At 39.5% G+C, this 22,228-nt stretch overlaps 1 protein-coding gene across 2 annotated transcripts; it reads left to right on the top strand.

The window, feature by feature from the left end:
* Positions 1 to 15: 15 nt before the first annotated feature.
* AIRE (autoimmune regulator) lies at positions 16 to 20,536 on the top strand. 2 transcript variants are annotated; one of them, XM_060768098.2, is made up of 13 exons: positions 16 to 352; positions 1,983 to 2,157; positions 2,862 to 3,020; positions 3,391 to 3,462; positions 5,921 to 6,054; positions 8,280 to 8,357; positions 10,755 to 10,870; positions 12,303 to 12,402; positions 14,537 to 14,689; positions 16,245 to 16,366; positions 17,176 to 17,272; positions 19,132 to 19,200; positions 19,336 to 20,536. In XM_060768098.2, the coding sequence occupies exons 1-13, from the start codon at positions 137 to 139 to the stop codon at positions 19,411 to 19,413; spliced, it is 1,569 nt and encodes a 522-aa protein (XP_060624081.2). In that variant the 5' UTR covers positions 16 to 136; the 3' UTR covers positions 19,414 to 20,536. The 2 variants fall into 2 exon arrangements, with proteins under 2 accessions (XP_060624081.2, XP_067322002.1); XM_067465901.1 differs by having other exon boundaries at positions 12,300 to 12,402.
* The last annotated feature ends 1,692 nt before the right edge of the window (positions 20,537 to 22,228 follow it).

The raw sequence follows: 22,228 nt of genomic DNA, 5'->3' as shown, positions 1-22,228 counted from the left end.
CCTGGAGGGCCCAAATTTGACCATGCCTGTTCTAGGGGCACATTATATTGTACTTGTCAGAAATTAGATTTATTCTGAAGTCTCTCTGCCTCTGTACATCAAATCATTTTGTCTGGTGAGTGCTGGCAAATGTTCGATGGCAAAAGGGAAAGAACAGATGCAGTGGATGAATGCTCCTAACCATGCTGAACTCTGTCCCAGGATGCATAGTTCCAATAGATCACTGGGAGAGGGAGACATGCGGAAATTATTGAAGCTCTATCGCACAGAGATTTCAATGGCTGTGGATGATGTCTTCCCATTACTTCATGGACTTGCAGACTATGATGTTGTCACTGAAGAGAAGTTTCAGGTGAGAGAAGCAAGAACGTTTCTGAACGTTTATTCTTCAGTTGATTTTTTTAATTTATCGTATAAGAAGTGAACCGAGGGAACAGCTGCAATATATTTAAAAAACACAAAGTTTAGAAAAACTTGGCATCATACTAAATGACCTTTGACCAGTAGCTGGTCACTTGGAGTGCCTCTGGTGTTGCTATAAAAAGTTCCTCCATTGTGCATATGGCAGGGCTCAGCCTCCATTGTAGTAGGTCGTATGTGGTTTGCTATTCTCTGCGCAAACATGTCGTGGACTCCACTTTGTGGCCCTATTTCTTAAGGTTGGCTCTGTATCACATGGTGCCAGAGCGCAATCTGTTCAGCGCCTTTCAAGTTGCCCAGTCTTCTGTGTGCCCAGAGGGAGTCTCTCATTTGGTATCAGCCATGGCTTGAGGTTGCTTCTGGTGTGAGAGAATTGGCTGTCTGCAAAGACATTGCCCAGGGGATGTTCAGATGATTGATGTTTTACCATTTTGTGGGAGGTTTCTCTCATGTCCCCGCATAAGAAGCTAGAGCTTGACAGACAGGAGCTTACCCCATTCCCCGGATTTGAACCACCAGCCTGTCGGTCGACCAGTTCTGCTGGCATTGCACCGCAAGGATGTTGCCCAGGGGATGCTCGGATGATTGACGTTTCACCATCCTGTGGGAGGCTTCTCTCATGTCCCTGCATGAGAAGCTAGAGCTCAACAGACGGGACCTTACCCCGTTCCCCGGATTTGAACCGCCAACCTGTTGGTCAACTAGTTCTGCTGGCACAAGGGTTTAACCACAGATGAGTCCTTGCACTTTCTCAAGTCGCTTCTGACACAAAACAAACAAATGGCTTGAGGTTATCTTCAGTTGATAATGCAGGTAAATCTCAATTTCTTTTTTTAAAATTTAAAACATTAAAACCTCATGGAGAAATCAAGAAGCAATATGAAAATGCAAAATAAAATACATGGAAACTCCAAAAGCAAAGCATGGATATGTTGGTTAAAAAGGAACTTAAATTTAGAAGTATGTATTCTAGACTTCTGTATACAAAGTATATGGACACCATAAAAGAAATGGAGATTTGTCTTCAGTTGATAATGCAGGTAAATCTCCATCTCTTTTATGGCATCCATATACTTTGTATAAAGATGTATAGAATACATACTTCTAAGTTTAAGTTCCTATTTCGCCAACATATCCATGCTTTGCTTCTGGAGTTTCCATGGGTTTTATTTTGCATTTCGGAAACCTTTCTCCATAAGGTTTTAATTTTTTTTTAATTTCATTCATATACTGGGTGAGACATACAAATTATCAAGTGAATAGGAAGAAAGTAAATATAAGGCATTCAATGTATAGACATTTTGGGAGAGCGTAATCATTGCTAGTATTCTTCATGGTTGTGCATTTCCCTTCCTTTCTGCCTGCACAGACCTTTCTCTGAGTCCAGATCTAGATCAAATGTTTAATCAGAAATTGCTCTGGCATGGTGTACCATAGGACCAACCTGTGGGTTGAATCTTAAACCATGCTCCCAAGTGGATTTCATTGAAATATGTTAAGGGTCCATTAAATCTATGTAGTGTCTTGATTGCCTTTCGTTTTTCTTTTCTTTCTTCTTTAAGGAGACACTCCATCTAAAGGAAAAGGAAGGCTCTCACAAAGCTTTTCATGCCATGTTAACATGGCTGCTGAACCAAGACTCAGCTTCTATCCAGGACTTCTGGAGGGTTGTTTTCAAGGATTACAACATGGAGAGATACTCCAAGCTCCAGAACATTCGAAACAGTTTTTCTAAAGGTATTTGTTCATGGCACCACAGCCTATTTATAGGTGAATTATAAAGAAAAGATGGAATGAAACACCTCCAGAGGAGACTTAGGGGTTCGGATCCTGACTAAGGTATTTGATATTTCAGTTAAATCAACTACCATCTATATAATGTCAGGGGAAACCTTTACCTTTACTTTATATATAACGTAAGTCATGACTGAAGCTCACATAGATATGTCTGGATCCAGTCCTATATATACACATTTTTTGGAAGGTCTCACTCAGGGATGATGTTTCCTCCTCTTCAAAATAACTGCTCGAGTATTCTATATATAATATCAGATCCATCTCTGCTGCAACAACCCTGACCTGGAGGAAGCGAAGAGTAGACAGTATTTGCCAGACTTAACCTCCTTTGCTATTATCACTCTCTTTTCCTTCTGTGCTTTATTTAGGTTGTAAGCTTCTGGACAAGGAACTGTCAAATTATTTGGCTGAAGGGCAGGGTATAAATACTCTAAATGTGTAAATATATTAATAAATAACTTAACAAAATACTTCAAACATAATTCGTTTGCTCTTTAAAGTATATTTAAGGATATAACCAGTAATCCAGTAATAATAAAATTTGCTTCAATAAGTATTCCTTACATTTTTCACAGGCAAGGTTTCTATATAGGTATAGCCAAAAATCCCCATGCATTCTTGGTGGTTTCCTTTTACTCCTTCAGGTATGGATCTTAACAGGCATCGCAAGACACGGAAACTCCCAACCAGTCCCAAGGCACTGACTCAGCAGCCTAAGCCTCCTCATGGAAAGAGGAAGGCAGTGGAAGAAAAGGACTCGCTACACCGCTCTCAGTCTCCAGCAAAGGGCGATCCACACCTTGGTACAAAACTCTTTCTTTGGTTTTGCTGTACTCTTTGTGGATACTAGGATTCAGCTGAAGAAGTATAGAGACTAAACAATAACATTCCTCATCCATACACACAAAACAAAAGCACCAGGGAAAGAATTCCATTAGGATAATATGCTTCTTCTTTCTATAAGAACTGTGCTTATATTAAATGTTACACAATGTTCAATATTTTCATTTCATTTCCATTTTTGTGTAAATAAGTTGTGTGTTGCCTTCTGATAACATCCCACACAACCTATGTTATCTGAATGGGATATGTAATTACTACTAATTTGGATTTGCGGGGGGGGGGGGGCATATCCTGCTTTTCATGTTGTCATTTTTTTCTGGAAATCAACAGGTTCCCTTCCAAGGACAAAAGCAGTGAAGAAATCAGAGAATGTTGAAATTCAACATTATCCACTTCTTACCTGTAAGTATAGTATACTATTTTATTTATTTGATTTTAAATAAAGGGAATCAGTACTAATTTGTTTACTTACACTATTCATATATCAACTCTCAGCCTATCAGGGCTTCAGTGGGGAAGCACAACAGGTAAAAATATTTGATGATGATGATGATGATGATAGAATCATAGACTCAAAGAGTTGGAAGAGACCTCATGGGCCATCCAGTCCAACCCCCTGCCAAGAAGCAGGAATATTGCATTCAAATCACCCGACAGATGGCTATCCAGCCCCTGTTTAAAAGCTTCCAAATAAAGTGATAATAACAACACTTTATTTATATTCCACTCTATCTCCTTGAGGGGACTCAGATTGGATTACAACATACACAGATAGGCAAACATTATTATTCCACTGTATTAGAGGCATTGAATGTTTGTCTATTTGTGTATGTTGTAATCCACTCTGAGTACATACAGAGGCGGACCTAGGTAATTTTCGACGGTCAGCAAACAGTATTTTGGGGGGCTCCCCAACCAATCACTGATATATATTTTCTGTTCGTCGTGGGAGTTCTGTGTGCCATATTTGGTTCAATTCCCTCATTGGTGGAGTTTGGAATTGATGCGGCTTGATCTTTTCCCAGGATCAATTTAGAGCACAATCAAGCAGGAAATGAAGAAACGGAGACCACAATTTGATTCCAGGCATATTTACTATCAAGTTGATAGGACACAAGTTGATAGGACGCTCAGAAGCAAGCTTCTGAAAGCGTGCTTGACAGTCAGTTTGGGTTCAATATTTATAGCAGAATTCACTGGTCTAGACATACGTACGACTTGTCCTGACATTTACATAGATCTAATCAGTTACAGAGGCATTACGCATAACCTTTTCCCATACATCACAATGACGCATTACAATGACGTATTCCAATTGTTTTCAATCTTAATTATTCCCATATTCGAAATACCTTTCAGAATATATCTAAAGTTGCCTGCTATTTACCTCACTGACCCACCAGAGGCCGCTAACTGACCTTTTCCTAGTTTGGATCAATTACGCATATTCTTGACTGGCTGCCAAAAACCATTTGCCTTTGATGATGCTTATAACGTCAGACCCCATTGTTTTCCCAAATGTCATGTTCCATTAATATTTAACTTTTCTTGAGCTTAACCTGTGAAACTTGTTCAGTCAATCATTTACTTTCGTCCATGGAACGCTTTGCTCTCTCTATTGAATTTCCTATGCTGCCGAATTCTCCCTTTTGAAGGTAGGTTTTCCTATATTTTAAAATATATTTTTCTTCTGCTCGCTGCCACAGAATGCTCTTTGATTGTAGGTGAACTATACATCCCAGTAACTACAACTCGCATATGTCAAGGTCTATTTTCCCCCAAGAGCGCCTCAAGAGTGCCCCTGGGCAAAATCAACTATACTGCAAATGTTTACTTTGCGTAATGGGTTGAGCTGCCCCTGAGTACATACAAATACACAGAACAAAAGTAAAGGCTTCCCCTTTTATCTCCATCTTTCTGGAGGAGGTGCTCAATTCTGGTCATGGGGAGATGCTCTTGTTCCATTTCCAAGCCGAGGATCCTACTGTCCGTAAACACCTCCTAGTTGTGTTGCCAGCATGGCTGCATGTGCACCTTTATTACCTTCTTGCCGAACCAGTACCTATTGATCTACTCACATTTGCATGTATTCAAACTGCTAGGTTGGCAAGAGCTAGAGCTAACAGTGGGAGCTCACCCCAACCCATGTCTTCAAACTGACAACTTTTAGGTCAGCAGATTCAACAAATCAACGGTTTAACCCCTTGTGCCACCATGGCCCCTGAAACAATAACTTTCTATAAATAGACATCTTCTATTTATAGACAACACTGCTGCACTTACCTATTTTAATGAAGTCACACTGGGCATTTTCACATCACTTAATTGTACCACCATGATTCTCCTTTGACTGTAAAGGCAACAAAAGTGAAATATTCCTTGCTTAAGCAAACTCCTTGAAATTGATAGAGTTAGCACAAGTCTATAGGTAACTTGGAGGTACATATACACAGTGACTGTATGCGACGTAAAGTGTATTTCCTTTTATTTGCCCTGTGTGTTTTCCACTAATCATCAAAAGTTTAGTGTCATGATAGTAGAAAAATGTTTTTGCTGTTTACAGCCTCCACACAACTTACCCTTCACTTACCCTCTTTTTTATAACCTAAACAGTTCCCCATAGTGTTACTTTTTCCTATAGGAAAGATGTTCCAGCTTCTTGACCATTCTGGTTATCCTTTCTTTGCCTATGTATTATTTTTCTGCACTATTTAGCGTGCAGCAGTTTGACGTATGGTGAGAAGGAACTTTTTGTTTAGTTTCCCTGCAATACCTAAAGTACAAGAAATCTATTATAACAGGGACTACTTTTAATTCCATTTCTGATGGCATAAAGCCAGTATAATCTTGTTGTTTTCAGGTGATACAAAGAAATATATCAAAGCCGATAGTGAATTTTATGCATCCAGCAAATTGGAAGACCCTGGAGAGAGGAATAAAGTTTGTGAAATGAAGCTGAGTGTGAAAGCCAAAGAATCCCAGGTCCCTGACTATGTAAGTGAACTTCTAGCACCTTCTCATTTTCCAGGGACCTTTTGACTACTGTAGTACAAATTAGTCATGCGCCTAGTATCTGTATCATCAGTTTAATTCGTGTTTCCATTTCATTACATCTATTCGGATGGCATGATACGAAAGACCTCCTCCCAGAACAAAAATAAACTCAATACGAAAGGCAGGTGGGAGTGGGTACTGGCTCCAAGCCTTCTTTTCGGCATCATAGTTACAGAGAGAAGAGGGATTACGCTGTGGTCTCTTCATCGGAGAACCTTGGTGCAGGGCTGGCGGCTTGCCAGTTGCCGGGGCTTTCCCTCCACCACTCGGCAACCATGCAGGCCCGGCCAATGTGCTTTGGGACTACGTGCGTGGGCATGCAGCCAAATGCCGAGTAAAGAGCAATGCTTACTCGCCACTCAGCTGCAGGCCCTGCACAGTTGTTAAGCGGTAAGCTTCGGCAACCAGCAAGCCGCCAGCCCCGTGCCAAGAATCTCTGACCTCAGTAGCAGTGGCACAAGGTAGGCTTCCCAATTGAAGGGGGAAACAGCAGCAGCCCTAAAACTATAGGATCATCCACCCATGAACACCAATGGGATGAAAATATTTGGGGTTTTTTGGATGAGGGACAGACGTATAAAGCTCTATACGGTTCTGGCCCAGCATACTTTTCCAAACGCATCCACTCCTATGTCCCACCTCGAAACCTAAGATCATCTGAGGAGTCCCTGCTCTCGCTCCCGTCAACAGCACAAATGTGCCTGACGAGGACAAGAGACAGGGCCTTCTCAGCGGTGGCCCCCCTGCTTATGGAACACACTCCCAACTGAGGTAAGATTGGCCACCTCCCTCCTAGTTTTTCGAAAGAAACTAAAGGCATGGTTTTGGGATCAGGCTTTTGGACAATAGATGCAAGCAGCACTTTAAGGGAATGTGACTGGAATGACGATATAGCTGATGAGACTGTTTTACTGTTTTAACGATGGCTTATGTATTGTTAATTATGCTTTTATGTCTAATTGTGGTTTTAATTTTGTGATTTGTTATGTAATAGTTTCGTAATGGAGCTCATTGTAAGCCATGCTGAGTCCCCTTTCGGGGATTGAGAAAGATAGAAATGCGAGAAATAAATAAATAAATAAAACAAGCTCATTCAGAAAGGTGCCATTTTTTGAAGGGCACATGAAAACAGGGCCTTACAAATTAAACAAAGAGAAATGGATAGGGATCCTTTACAAATACACAAGACTAGTACAAATCCCAATTAAATTTGTATGCAACTGTCACCTTAGAGCTCGGAAAAGTTACATATTTTTACACTATTGTCTTCTAGCCAGCATGGTCACTAGACATGCTAGCTCGGAGAAATTTCATTCAAAAATAACTCTTCTAAGCTTTGATTTGAGATGCAAAACTTCTGCCTGTGGCAAAGAAGTCATAGTCATTCGCTACATGATGAGATTTCATAATTTCAAAGCACATCAATGGATGCAGCTCTCTAGCACAGCACTCTACCTCAATGTCCTTCATGATGTTTTATCTTATCTTTATCACTATAGCTATGGTAGAAGAGTAGCATTCATGAAAAACATCATTAGGTGGCTGGTTTGGTTCAAGCTTGTAGAATGTTAATATCCACTAGTCTCCATATATTATGGGTGGGACCAGGCTAGAGAGGAGCCATTTTAAAAACCCAGCTGTAGTGCTATAAGTTCATTTTAGCCTCCATGACTGTGTCCAATACAATCCTGAAATGTGTAATCTGGTGAGGCACTAGATTTCATCAGATTTAAATTTTTGAACTGGAACTTTCAGAATTCCATAGGATGGAGCTATAGCTGCTAAAGTAGAATCATAGCACTAAAGCTGTGAAATATGAAAAGGCCCTAGTTATAGAAACACTAAGGACAAGAACACTCTTTGACCAATAGTCAAGGACATAACTTGTGCATGCTTACTTGGGAATAGGTCATGTTGTGTTAAGTGGATATCCCCTTTACTGTAGTGATGGGCAAGTGTAGTTCTCCAGATGATGGGACTGCATCCTTCATCGCAGGCTTTGCTAGGGATGGCAAATGAGAGTTGTCGGCCAAATATTATCTGGAAGGCCATAGTTGCCAGCCCTTTTCTACAATACTTTATTATTTTCTCTTTGCTTTTGCAAGTCACCCGAGTTTCCAAGGGGAGATGGGCAGGGTATAAATAAAGTTGACTTGACTTTGCAGAATGGACACCAAAAAACAAACCTGCCAAATGGGTGCCACACTCTAACTTTTCAAGCTGGAGATTCAGCAACTCAACAGGTAATGAGAATAATTTTTTCCTTCTCCATCACAGGGATGTATTTGTCCCAGCACCACTCTCAGTTTTCTTTGTGTTTTCTTTTGTCTCCATATTCTGAAAATTGTTCACGCTTTCATGCAGCAATCATATTTAATTTACACTTTATTGCATTTGTACTCCATGTTTTATACATGGAATTCAAATGGTATACACAAGATGGTCCCTATCTGTGAAAGTGGTCAAGCTGAGGGCAAATTATACAAAGTGAGTTTGATAGCTGTGAGACAATGTGAACCTAGGTTTCTACAGTTAAACTGCAAATACATTCTTCTCTGCATCACATTGTCACTTTGAAGTTGAAAAGGTTTGAAGAACTGGCATTTTCACATGATCTAGAATGTATATAAGATTGAAAAATACAGGAAAAGTTTTGGAAAATAGAAATCTCCATAGCCCTTTGGAGATTTTATGATCTTTGGAAAGGAACGGCCTTGTTAGAAGTTATAACCTTTTTGAAAATGATGCAATAACCTCTGGTTTTAAAAAAATGACCTGTTAAAGCAGCAGATCTCAACCTGTGAGTCCCCAGGTTTTTTGGTCTACAACTCCCAGAAATCCCAGCCAGTTCACCAGCTGATAGAACTGGGAATTGAAGGCCAAAACATCTGGGGATCCACAGATCGAGAACCACTGTGTTAGAGTCATAACCTGGCATTCATGCAAGACAATTAGGTTTCTCAACTGTTAGACTAATATCCTAACTATCTTTTTGAATGGTTAGGGACAAAGATACGCCAATGCACAAACCTACGGTATATATATATTCAGCAGAGTTTCAGAAGTGTTCTTTTAGTTTCCCAAAAACATCTACGATTCCTTCAAATATATTTGCCTTTAAATCCTGCACAAAAACAAGCAGACTTCTTTAAAATAACATAGTTGGTTTACTCACAAACTTCATGTATTCAGCACAGAGGTACTTTGCTTATCAATCCAGTTCCATATAGGATTTGAAGTAGTTTCTCTGTGTAAGTAACACAGGGCATCATTCTTAGAATCAATAGTCCAAAGTCCAAAGCACCTCTCTGTTCTGAGAGTCTAATAGAGCCTCTGCAGTCTATATCTGTTTCAATTGAAGTCTCTAAGCTGAACTGTACTAAAATGAAGTCTGAGCCCTGAACAAGCCCAGTTCTGATCACATGGTCTGCAGCCCCTTCCACTGCAAAGAGTTCAGGCAAAATTGTAAACCAATGCACACATATACAATACAGTAACCAATCTGAATTATGTACATAACAAATAACTAGTGGAGGCTTGAGAAGGTTGCTATTACCAACAAAAAGAAGCAGATTAAGCAGTGGAAATGTGTACTGTCAATATTATGGGTTTAAAAAATAAGGTAAGAGATGGAAAGGGAGCAACAAGATCGTTTCTTGTGAAGCAAGCATGAAGTGTTACATTGGGCAAAGCTAAGTGAGATCCTAAAAGTTTGTCACAAGAATGGTAGATTCTCCTCAGATGAGTAGAACAAAGGTCATGTTTAATTCCATCCTTTGTGTTATGATATTGGTGCTTTGACATTTAGTCTGCCTCGCATGGAAAGTCCCGTATTTCTACAATTACTTAAACTGGTGTCAGATTTACCTGTGACAAAAGAGCTTCACCAAGAAAAATGTCTTTCCTTGATAGAACCTAAACCAAGATGGAATTCCCCCAAACATTTCTAAGCTAAACAGAAATGCCATTTCATGCTTTCCTCACCATTAGGTATGTTAGCTAAGTCTGCTGGGATATGCAGCCCAGCAATATCTAAGAAACTAAAGGGGAACTTGCCAGAGGACCTAGGGCTGATGTACAGAGTTGCTTTTTTGGAATACTGTACAGCTATCCAAATGCTGTAGTCACTACAATGTAATTATTGCCTCAGCTATGTATATATGATTGAGGCTCTAGAACAGTGGTTCCCAACTTTTGGTCCTCCAGGTGTTTTGGATTGCTCCTGCAATTCCTAACCGCTAGTAAAATAGCTGGGATTTTTTGGAATTGAAGTCTAAAACAACCAAAGGACCAAAGGTTGGGAACTACTGCTCTAGAATATGATAGCTGGTGGAATTTTTGTGGGTTGAAATTCAAAAAGTAATTTTTCAGAGCTTTGGTTGGACATGTATGAATGCTTGCAATTTATTAACCTCTTCCTTCCCCAAACATCCCTCCTCCCCTTTGTATCAATTGAATTATACTTTTTAAGCTTAGTAAATTGTAAATGCTTTAAAAGTCATGCTAATAGCGGACATTTCAGGCTGGTCAGTGGGTGAAAGCAGTTTCGGCAACTCCCTCTGCAGCCACATCCAAAGAATCTGCCTAAAAACTGAGACTTTTTTCTGCTTTGGTTCCTTTCTCTCAATTTGCCGGGCCAGAGGAACGATGATGAATGTGCTGTCTGCAGAGATGGTGGGGAGCTGATCTGCTGCGATGGATGTCCCAAGGCCTTTCATCTTGCCTGCCTTGTACCACCACTGACAGAGATTCCCAGGTAATAGCAATTCTACTAGCAAATGCCTGTCTACAGCTTCTGAGGAGCCTTCCACACAGCCATATACCCCAGAATATCAAGGCAGAATAGCCCACGATATCTACTTTTGAAGTGGGCTATCTGAGTCCACACTGCCATATATTCCAGTTCAAAGCAGAAAATGTGGGATTTTATTCAGTTGTGTGGAAGGGGCCTAAGTTACAAGTAGGAGTTCTGGAACAAAGAAGAAACACAACAACAAAGCAATATTGAAAAGAGAAAAGGTCAAATCAAAACCTATTGACAAATTCTGATCCTTACTTTGAAATTAATTAACTGTCCATGTTCAGCTGTAACCATGGGGCATTCCATACAGCACAGTAAGAGCTCTATGACTCCACTATAACAGCGGCAATTCCATCCTATAGAGTCCTGTGATTTGCAGTTTAAGGAGGGGCATTTAGAATTCTCATCCAGAGAGTTCTAGGACCTCACTATACTACCAATCCTAGAATTCTATTAACAGCCAGATGAAGTGGAATTATAGGGTAGTGTGAAAAGCTTTTACATACTGATATCAGTTAGATTCTATTGATAATCAGTGCATAAATGCATTAATTATTCAATTAGCCTCATCGCAAAAACTACACGATAGAGAAAAAATAAACACAAATCTGAAATAGCACAAAAAAATCGATAAGAATGATCTAAATTATATCTGATGAAAAATACTTGTTGGCTTGTGTAATCAACTACTTCCTTTTTTTTTCTTTTTTTCAGTTGGTAGTTTATTGTATTTTAACTTTTAATTGCACAAAAATCTAATTATTATTTTATTTTTTATAATATCTTTATTGAAAACTAAACACATTTTCAAAGATAATTTTTTTAAAAAATTGGGGTAAGGGGGAGAGGTAGTCCAATAGGGGAAAAGTGTAGGGAAGGAAAAGAAGAAAAGAAAGAGGAAAAATAGATAGATAGAAAGAAAGAAAAATAAGAAATAAAGGGTTGTTGAAACTTCCATCTACTTTGTGGAGGTCTATTCACTGTCCATATCAAAAAGGAAAAAAAGATATATGTTCTCCATATCTTGCATCCCCTTTGTGAAAACTCACTATCTTGTGAAAACTCACTACTTACCTTTGTAGCACACATGCCAACCCAGCTCACACCACTGATTCCAGCAACTCCCAGAACAGTACAGAACAAAAGCCTAGAAAAGAGTGGAGGAAACAACTGCTTTCTCTTTTTTCCCCCTATTCATTTCCTTGAGGCTTCGAGTAAAAAGAGAGTTGTAATGTGGATGTGACTGCCTTCCACCATTCAATTAATGCTGCTAAAGACAGATGCCATTTCCCCCCCAAAAGGAAAATGTTGATTTCCCTGTACCTTTGCTTGCCTTTTTTTGTTTATCTCTCCCTCTTGCTTCGCGTGTCTTTCTGTTTTGGAGCAGTGGGACATGGAGGTGTGATTCATGCTCACCTGGGAAGGTGAAGCAAGACAGATGTAAGGAAGAAGAAAACAACAACAGAAAGCCACTATCTGAAACTCAGGTATAATCCCAGAAGCCAGTTATGCACTGTATCTTCATACTGCTCTTTTTGGAGTAGCTCCAAAGGGGTTCCATCTTGTTCATGCATCTTCCCCAATGGCTGGCTCTAGTAGGAGACAAGGCACACTTTTCAGTGCTGGCCTCAGGTATTAAAGGCAGTAGATGTTGGAGAAACAGGGAACCAGGTGTTGGAGGACAAAGCTATATGGACCATGTTGTCCTATACTTTTTCCAGCAAGCTAACCTACTTCCCTCAAGTGTAGAAATGCTTCTCTTATTGTTAAAGAAACATTCAGTGGCAAATCAGAAATTTAATTGTCTGCATAGCTGGAGAGGACAGTGTTGTATCCTTTGCCTCAAATAGCAACATGCATTGCCCTTTTTATGGTGGCTCGGTTTTGCTTGTGAGAAAGAACGCACTATCCTCCTGAAAGATATTGGCCTAGCTCTTTAAGCTTTAAAACACTTCAGTCTGGACAATAACAAATAGTTTCTCTATGGGCATTTTAATTTTGCATCACAGACAAGCAGATGAAACAAATACAGTGTCACCTTGGGTATTATTTACATTGCTACCAAATAGGGACTAGAAGGGTGGTTGTCAGAATTTTGTCTTCCAAACTGATTGATGGATTGAGCAAATCCATCTTTCTCCTAAATTGGATGCAAGATGGCTCACAACAAAGAATGTGAATAAACAAAAATTAATTCACAAAGAATGTGAATTTAAAAAGGTTTAAAAACAGTTAGATGAATTGAATTGGGGAAAATGGCGGTGTAGCCGGAGCCACGACTTTTCACTCGCTAATCATCGAACAGCACAATTAGAGAGGAATACTGACAACAAACTGACAAGTCACTGCCAAATCACTCTTATCTCGGAGGGAGTTTTGGACTTAACCAGCAACACTCCGTTAATCAACCTGAAGAGAAATAAACGAAGAAAAACAAGAAGGGTGAGAAAACAAGCTGACCTGTTTAGCCTTCTATGGCTTCCGGAAGCTGAAGCAGCATTTGTATTATAACTTGTCCTACAATCGTTGTTGTGGTTTCTGCAAAAACAGTTAAATAAATAAGTTAAAGCAATTTTAAACCATGAGAAGAATAAACAACAATAAAGTATACATATACCCATTAAAGATTTTTCCACATAGCCAAATGCTTGTTCATGTAAACAGGTCTTTTATCTGCTGATAAGAGAAGAGCAATGAGTGGGCCAATTCTTTGTATATGCCTGCCTGAGTATTAAGATTTAGCAGATTTAGAATAGGAGAAACCTATTGTGGGAGAACATGATGGCATCCCTGTTGTGAATTCCCTCCCTCTGGAGGCCTGATTGATGCCAACATGGGAATAATTTCAGTACTTGGCTAAAACCTGGCCTTTGGGCAACCTTGATTTTATGGTGGGACAGCAGATTAAACCACAGAGCTGTTGAACTTGCTGACCGAAAGGTTGGCGGGGAGCAGGATGAGCTCCCACTGTTAGCCCCAGCTTCTGCCAATCTAGCAGTTCGAAAACATGCAAATGTGAGATTAATAAATACTGCTTCCATGGGAAGGTAATGGCACTCCATGCAGTCAGGCTGGCCACATAACCTTGGAGGTATCCACGGACAACGCAAGTTCTTCGGCTTAGAAATGGAGATGAGCACCATTCCCCAGTCAGACATGACTAGACTTAATGTCAAGGGGAAAGCTTTTCCTTTACCTTTTACAAACATTTTATGGTTATATTATTTCAGATTGTTTTCACCAGTTTAAAATCATGTGTTTTTAACTGAGATTCTACTTTTATTTATTTTTTGTTTTATTATAAACTGCTATGAGACCTGTGGGATATAAATATTTCAATAAATAAATATAGTATCCTATGCCAGATAGTTCCAGAGCACAGGAGCTACTATTGAGAAGGTTATTTTCTGTGTCTTCACCAAACATATCTTTGAAAGTGCGTGGAAGTACGAGAAAGCCCTCTCCCAAGGATCTAAAAATCTGATCATATGTGTACTGCAGCTCCCAGTCAGCATAGCCAATGGTCAGGAATTTAGGAAGTTGAAGTTCAACAAACATGGAAAGCAAAAAAAAGAGAACATTTTGAATAAAAAATGATACTTACTTCTTGTACCTGATTAGGGTCCTGTTTATGTGCAAAGGACAACAGATGATGGGCGGAGAGTACTTATCAAAGAACCTATGTGCACCTCTTTGAGGCAACCACTGCCTTCCACATCCCCAATGCCTGTGACTGTATTGCCAGCTGTACATGTGGGAAATGAGAAACAACTGGTCAGTAGTAACCATCTTGTGGACTATTTGACATGCTTCAGTGGGCTTTAAGTCAGTGGGCTTCTTAGAGGTAAACAGGATATACAGGTGGTCCACAAGTTACAAACAAGCTTTGGATAGCATAGGAAATGGTTAACATACCAGTGGTGTTTGTTTTGCTTTCTGTGCCCCTGTTCAGAAGATTTTTCCCTCACTTTTTATCCCTGTGAGTAGTGGACTTGGAAAAATGTGGCCTGCTCTGGAAATAAGGATATGTTTTGTTTTTTTTTTTGTTTTTTTCGTGTCAGGAACGACTTGAGTAACTGCAAGTCGCTTCTGGTATGAGAGAATTGGCCGTCTGCAAGGACGTTGCCCAGGGGACACCCGGATGTTTTTGATGTTTTACCATCCTTGTGGGAGGCTTCTCTCATGTCCCCACATGGGGAGCTGGAGCTGACAGAGGGAGCTCATCTGCACTCTCCCTGGATTTGAACCTGTGTCCTGCCGGCACCAGGGTTTAACCCACTGTGCCACCGGGGGCTCTATGCAGGATTGGTGAGAAAGCTTCAGTGCAGACACCTTTTCCCCATGATAAATCAGGAGTGATTTTCCCTTCCTGGAGGTAGATTTCTCTCACTTCCTGTTGTCTCAACCCTATTCTTCACTATGAGTTGTTTGTAAGGTGGATGTTTGTAACTCAGGGACTACCTGTAAATGTAATGAATAAGTAAATCTTATGCTGCAGCTTTCAAATACCAGGTAAATGGTAAAACACTGCTTGTTTTAAATTTAATTCACTATATAGTGTGTACCAGAGGTGTGCAAATCCATTCTGTGTTCGTTTTATTTTCATTTTGGATTTTGAGTGCCTCCCATTCTGTTTTCGGGAAGATTCCAGGAGATTAAGAGGGGGGCTATTCCAATTTGTTATTCAAAACCCTGAGTCCCATTTCCATTTCAGGAAGAATCTTCCCCAAAAAACAGAACCAGGGTGGGTGCATGGATGTGAAAACAGATTGAAAACAGAACAGATTCTGTGCTATTTCGCACACCCCTAATCTGTACTATTACCAGCATTTATTAAGAACTAAATAGATGAAAAAGAACCAGTATGGTGCATTCATCTGAGCATTGGCTTTGAATACCAGGGTTCAAATCCCTGCTAAGCCATGGAAACCCATTGGGTGACCTTGGGCAGGTCATTCTCTCAGCCTCAGAGGAAGACAGAGAAAGCTACTCTGAATAAATCTTGCCAAGACAGTTCCACCATTGCTTTGCCTTTGAGTAGCCATAAGTCAAAAATAACTTAAATGCACATAACAAGAGCAAAAATGAGGGAGTCTGGATCTTCTTCCGCCAGTTTATATTACTAAAATTGTGTTTTGCCTCTTCCTTATTTATTCAGGTTTGAATGTTTATGTATTAATGATCAAGTAGGTTTAGAAATCTAAGTAATTATAGGGGGACAGTCATAATATCAAAAAGAAAACACATACATTCCAGAATAACTCTGTGAGGATAAAATAAGACTATTCTTTCTACAGTATAATCTGACTCACAACTTTCCTTTTTATAGAAACTGACCATTGGTGACAAGTGTGGTGTATGCAGGAAAGAAGGTGACATGACTTACTGCAATAAATGTTTCAGGGCTTTCCACTGGCCCTGCCATTTTCCTTCCCATGCAGATAAAATCAGGTATTGATCATTATACCCAAAAAGACCAAAGATATCCTCAATTCCCCAAATGGTTGTTTAATGCAGTTTGGGATCATAGCCAAGCATTTTTCATTATCCACATTTCATGTGGGATAAGAAAGAAGTGTCAGTAAGCATGAGAGTTTTGTGCAAATGTCGCTCATTTGAATTTTGCTGCTCCTGTAACGAACCTGACTCACTTTAGAAAGTTAGGAAGTGACCTACCTTAAAAGGTTGGCATTCAAAGGAATAGAGTAACGATAGTATGAAGTCTGGTTTTTATATATTAATATAACAGTCCTTCTGGGAAGAAAGGAAAAGATTGTATGAAACTCATATTGAAACATTTTTTCTGTAAGCAGCAAGCATTTGATTCTATGTAACCACTAAGCTTATACCGTAAGAATGCTACAAATAAACTGAGTTGCTGTTTCCCCTTCAAACAAGCTCTCTCTCTCCGTCTCTCGGTTAGAGATCTCTGCATTCGTTTCAGCTCCCAAGGGTAGTGTACATGTAGACTGGGATGCAACTTACTAAGTAATGGCATTACTAATGACATTTAAAAGTACATTCAAACATACATCAGAGATTAATTAACTACAGGAAAGTACATATCAAGAAGAGGAGCAGCTCAGCAGAGCCTCCAGTTGCCATCTTAAAGATGGAAGAGAAAACATTCTGACATGAATGTCCTCAACTTCTTGTTGAAGAAGGCATTCCATCCAGATTTAACCTCTTTTTCGTGGTTTATGAAATACAGACCTATGCTTACAAAGTGTGTTTCAGAGTTTTCTTCAATTCTATTCCAGTGGAATCTTGGTCTGCAAGTCCTGCTCTGGCAACTCTGCAACCAACAACTTGGAAGGAGCTGCAAACTCAACTACTTCAGCACTTTTATCTGTGAAGGTCAGAGGTTCCATAATCTTTCCAGCTTTATCAAGGCCAGTAGGCAAAAATTAAATCAGGTGACTCTTGGAAGATTCAACTGCAACATGTCAGTGATTCCCAAGTTATTCTTCAACTTGACTGTTAGATGTTGTTAGATACTGTTTGCCATGTTGGATCCCAGTCTTGGAGAAAAATTGGGGTACTACTACTACTGCTGCTGCTGCTAACTGCAGAAGCATAGAAGAAGCAGTAGTAGGTTCTTACATTCCATTTCAACTACCATGATAATATCCTGTAGAATTTCTGATTTTGTACTTTCACAAAGTTCAAGAGCTCTCTAGTTGAATACTATTTTTCAGGTCTGCACAATCTCCAATGTTTTTGGCCTCAACTCCCAGAAGCCGTGGCCAGCTTGTCCCATAACCAGGAATTTTGTGAGTTGGAGGCCAAAACAGCTGGAGGGCCACAGGTTGTGCAGGCCTGGTCTAAATGCTCATTAAACGACAGGTCCTAGAATTCCATAGGATGTTGCCATAGTAATGGATTATAGTACTGTAACAGTATGGTGAGTTTGGGATCCAATATCCTGGACCAGGTTTGAGGATTCTTGAACCTCAGTATCTGAAAAATTCTGAGAACTGGGAACATGTCATAGTACAATTCTTTGTTTTATAGATGGTTGGATTTGACAGACTCCTAACCCCTCTTTTGTAGAGAAAGATTAATACAGTTTATGTCAACATGTTTTAAAAGTATGGTTATTTAAAATATTTTCCACCACTCCTCTTGCATTCCACTCAAATTTAAGTCAGAGACTCAAACCGTTGGTTTTGCCTCTATAGGTATTTGTTTGAACATTGCAAAAGAAGGCATCCTGTATTCCTTTGTACAATGTATTTCATTCCAGGTGTACAACAACCAGGGAGGTCATTAGGGCAGCTCTGTCATCTCAGTCACTGACTGGTTGAAGTGATGCAGCTGAGATAATCCCAGGAAAAGAAAGAACTTTACAATGGGGCTGGAAGTTTATTTTCCTCCTCATTGTGTACAAGATCACCTGGACCATCCAGATTCACCTCCTTCTGCAGCTAAGGAGATAGGATTTGCACCTCCATAGTTCCAAGATCCTGTTTGCAGCCTTGGAGAGGAAGTGTAAAAGAGAGAACCCAAGTATACTCAACCCATGATGGTACAACTGCCACCATAATTATAACATTTTGGATGTAGGTGGTAATAGCAGCTGGGAAAATGAGTGTACTTCTGTAAAAAAAAGTTTTGAATTAAAACTGATGTGATTTTCCACTCATCTACTGTATTTTTTAAAAAAAATCTTTTTACAAATGCTCCAGAAGTTTCTTAGTGGCCTCACTGTAATCAAGCCAATCGGTACTTGATCAGAAACATGCCCAGGCCCTGTAAAGGAAAAGTATATTCTGATTGAACAACCGAGGTCCTGAACACCACTGTTTTGGAAGCATTGCACGTGATGTTACGCTAATTTTGTGTGTGTGTGTCAGGAGCGACTTGAGGAACTGCAAGTCACTTCTGGTGTGAGATAATAGCCATCTGCAAGGACGCTGCTCAGGGGATGTCTGGATATTTTACCATTCTTTGGGAAGCTTCTCTCATGTCCCTGCATGAGAAGCTGGAGCTGACAGGCAGGGGCTCACCCTGCTCCCCAGATTCAAACCACCGACCTTTCAGTCAGCAGTCCTAATAATAGTAAGCTACATATAAGACTTCTAGTTCATTCCACTTGTCAGCATTTTCACTGCATTGAATTCAAATTTGCAGTATAATAGACATGTTGAATTCACCAGGTCTAAGTAAACACTCATACATAGGATAGTGCTCTAATATAGTATTTTGAATCTTAGGTGTTGGAAGAATCCATTGGGACTGAACCTGTTCTGAACAAAGATGAGCTGGATTCTCTCTTAGGAGAGGTAACAACATTCATGAGACTTTATGACATAAAACACAGGAATGCACCTTTAATTTGTTCTCATAAATTGCCTTTTTTCTGCTTATGAGCAAGTAGAAAAATAGAAATGCCTTTCTTTTTCTCTGTCATCTTCCAGAATACCTTTGATGGGATCTTGCACTGGGCCTTCCACAACATGACACGTCCAATCTCTGACAACCAAGGATTCTCATAGGACTGTGCATCTGGTCTTCTTTTGCTCTCCTTTTTCTCCATCCGATACACTAGCATCCAATGTGGTCTCTATTACTGTGACAATTATTCAGTTAAACTAATGCTTCAGTGCTTTCTGATTTGAGCAGACTTACTCTCTCTTCAATAAATGTATGAAGAAATATTGATTTATAAGATACTCAAGTTTTTTCTCTCATAGAAACATCAGCAAGAATTTCCAGAAGCAAAACACTTTTTAATATTTAGATTTCTTTATTCAAATAGACATACATTTGTAAATGTTTGTTGCGTACAGTACAATACTCTCCAGCTATTAATGTTCCAAAATAATTTCTCAGATAATGTGTTTTCTGTAAAGGGTCACAGCCTTCTATTTAAATAGTACATATAAAGGTATCATAGGCTCTAATTTAATATCTGCTTCCTCTTTGTCTACAGTCTTATAGAATCCTCTATATACATTTTAGATTAGTTTTACATTGAGATGTGAATTTTGGTTGCCATTCATTAATAAAGTTCTCTAACAGTCCTCCTCTTAATAGTACAGTAATTTATCCATTATCAGCAAATCTGTAATGTATTTTTCCCATTCTTCTAAGGGAGGTATCTCCGAGGTTTTCCAATATCTAGCATATACTATTCGAGCTACCACTGTCATATAAAACAATTTTTCCGAATTTCCTTTCTAATTCTTCATAAGGCATATTCAAAAGGTACATTTGTGATGTCATTTTGAAATTCGTGTTTAACACCTTTTTGAGATATACATAAATCTGTTCCCAGTAGTTAATTGGTTGCAAGTCCACAATGTGTGATAAAATGTGCCTTTTTCTTTCCCATATTTCCAACATTTGTCGGTGCAATTGTCCATCTTGGCTAGTCTCTCTGGAGAAATACTATTGCAGGTCCATTTTGTAAACACTTTCTTTTAGGTTTTGACATGCAGTGTATTTCATTCATCTCTTCCATGTTTTTTCCCTTGGGCCATTTTTATCTCTTGGCCTATGTTTTGAGCCTATCTAACCATCGAGTCTTTTATGTCCCCTTCCGTGTGCCAAGTCAGTAGATTTTTGTATATATATGATGCTAGCTGTCTCCTGCCATTCATTGCTGTGATCTCGAAAATAAAGTAATGAGAAAGTGTTGATTTCTAATATATATAATTTCTTCATGCTTGTGGATAAACAGTACTTTTTGTTGTTTCTTTGTCAGTATTGATGTAGAGATTGTCTGGTTTGCCTACTCTGGAACATATTATTGTCCTTCTTTAGGGGTCCCTTTCAAACCTATGATACTATATCTGTGTGTGTCAAAACATATATATCTATATCTATAGCTGGATGGCTCTTTGTCAGGAGGGCTTTGTTTTCGTTTTCTTGCCCTGGTGAAGGGAGTTGGACTGGATGGCCTTAAGTATTTTCTGTTGGTCAAGGGGGTTCTGTGTGGGAAGTTTGCCCCGATTCTGTTGTTTGTGGGGTTCAGAATGCTCTTTGATTGTAGGTGAACTGTGAATCCCAGTGACTACAACTCCCAAATGTCAAGGTCTATTTCTCCCAAACCCCATCTGTGTTCATATTTGGGCATATTGAGTGCTTGTGCCAAGTTTGGTCCAGATCCATCATTGTTTGAGTCCACAGTGCTCTCTGGATGTAGGTGAACTACAACTCCAAAACTCAAGGTCAATGCCCACCAAACCCTTCTAGTGTTTTCTGTTGGTCATGGAAGTCCTGTGTGCCACGTTTGATTCAACTCCATCATTGGTGGAGTCCAGAATGCTCTTTGATTGTAGGTTAACTATAAATCCCAGCAACTACAACTCCCAAATTTTATTTATTTATTACATACATTTCCATCCCGCCTTTCTCCCCACAAGGGGACAAAATCAATCCCCCAGACCCCACCAGTATTCAAATTTGGACATATCATGTATTTGTGCCAAATTTGGTCCAGTGAATGAAAATACATCCTGCAGATTAGGTATTTGCATGACGATTTTTTTGAGTGGTCACTCCTTGGATTAGTAGGTGTCTTGTGGCCAAATTTGGCGGCAATTCGTCCAGTTGTTTTTGAGTTATGTTAATCCCACAAATGAACATTACATTTTTATTTATATAGATAAGTCTTTTTGGTTTCTGGAACATCGCCACATCAAACCATGTTTTCACATTTTGGAAGCCCAAGGTTCTAAGATGTTCTTTAAATTTCTCACGCAGCTGTCTATATAGAAGCCAATTGCATTTAAGGCCCATTTGGTTCAATTCTTCTAGAGGTTTCATTTCTGGGTTTTCTAAGTAAGTCAGTCAGGATCAGCTCCCTGTAAGTTAACCATTTCCCTTGTAGGATGTTCTCTCTTTTTTAGTATGCTTCATGCCACTTCGGTATCTTTGTGTAAATTATTTTTTTTATATCTATTCCAAGTGCTTAGAATTGGTCTCTGCATATAATGGTCATTAAATATGCCTGTTGGTTTGGTCTTCTGTATGTCCAAATATGCATGCCTATCCAAATGCAAGATTTATGCCTTCTAAATCTTGTAGCTCATTGTCTTCCAGAAGCAAAGCACTTTAAACATTTTCCTGGACACATTTCCCATTCAACAGGCACTCGTACTGAGTTATTCAACCTGCCCCAGCAAGGTCTGATCAACACATTCTCTAAATTATTCTCCACATTAAAATATTGTAATTAGCAATTTTTAGAGAGGCATGTTAGTCCATTTCAGAATTAGAAGGGGAGGCGAAAGGACCTTCTGGTGGATTTAGTGTGTATTTTTGTGGCTTACACTCCATTTCCTCAGATGCACTAAGAAGTTCATA

This window comes from Anolis sagrei, chromosome 3 (assembly GCF_037176765.1).
Source record: "Anolis sagrei isolate rAnoSag1 chromosome 3, rAnoSag1.mat, whole genome shotgun sequence".
In the NCBI taxonomy this organism is placed as follows: Eukaryota; Metazoa; Chordata; class Lepidosauria; order Squamata; family Dactyloidae; genus Anolis; species Anolis sagrei.
This window is presented reverse-complemented; position numbering and strand designations above follow the sequence as displayed.

Excerpts from the sequence above, each read along its gene's own strand:
- AIRE (XM_067465901.1), top strand. The coding sequence starts at position 137 with ATGGCAAAAGGGAAAGAACAGATGCAGTGGATGAATGCTCCTAACCAT. Across the intron at positions 353-1,982 it reads TCACTGAAGAGAAGTTTCAG|GAGACACTCCATCTAAAGGA; the intron begins GTGAGAGAAGCA and ends TTCTTCTTTAAG. Across the intron at positions 8,358-10,754 it reads GAGATTCAGCAACTCAACAG|AGGAACGATGATGAATGTGC; the intron begins GTAATGAGAATA and ends TTGCCGGGCCAG.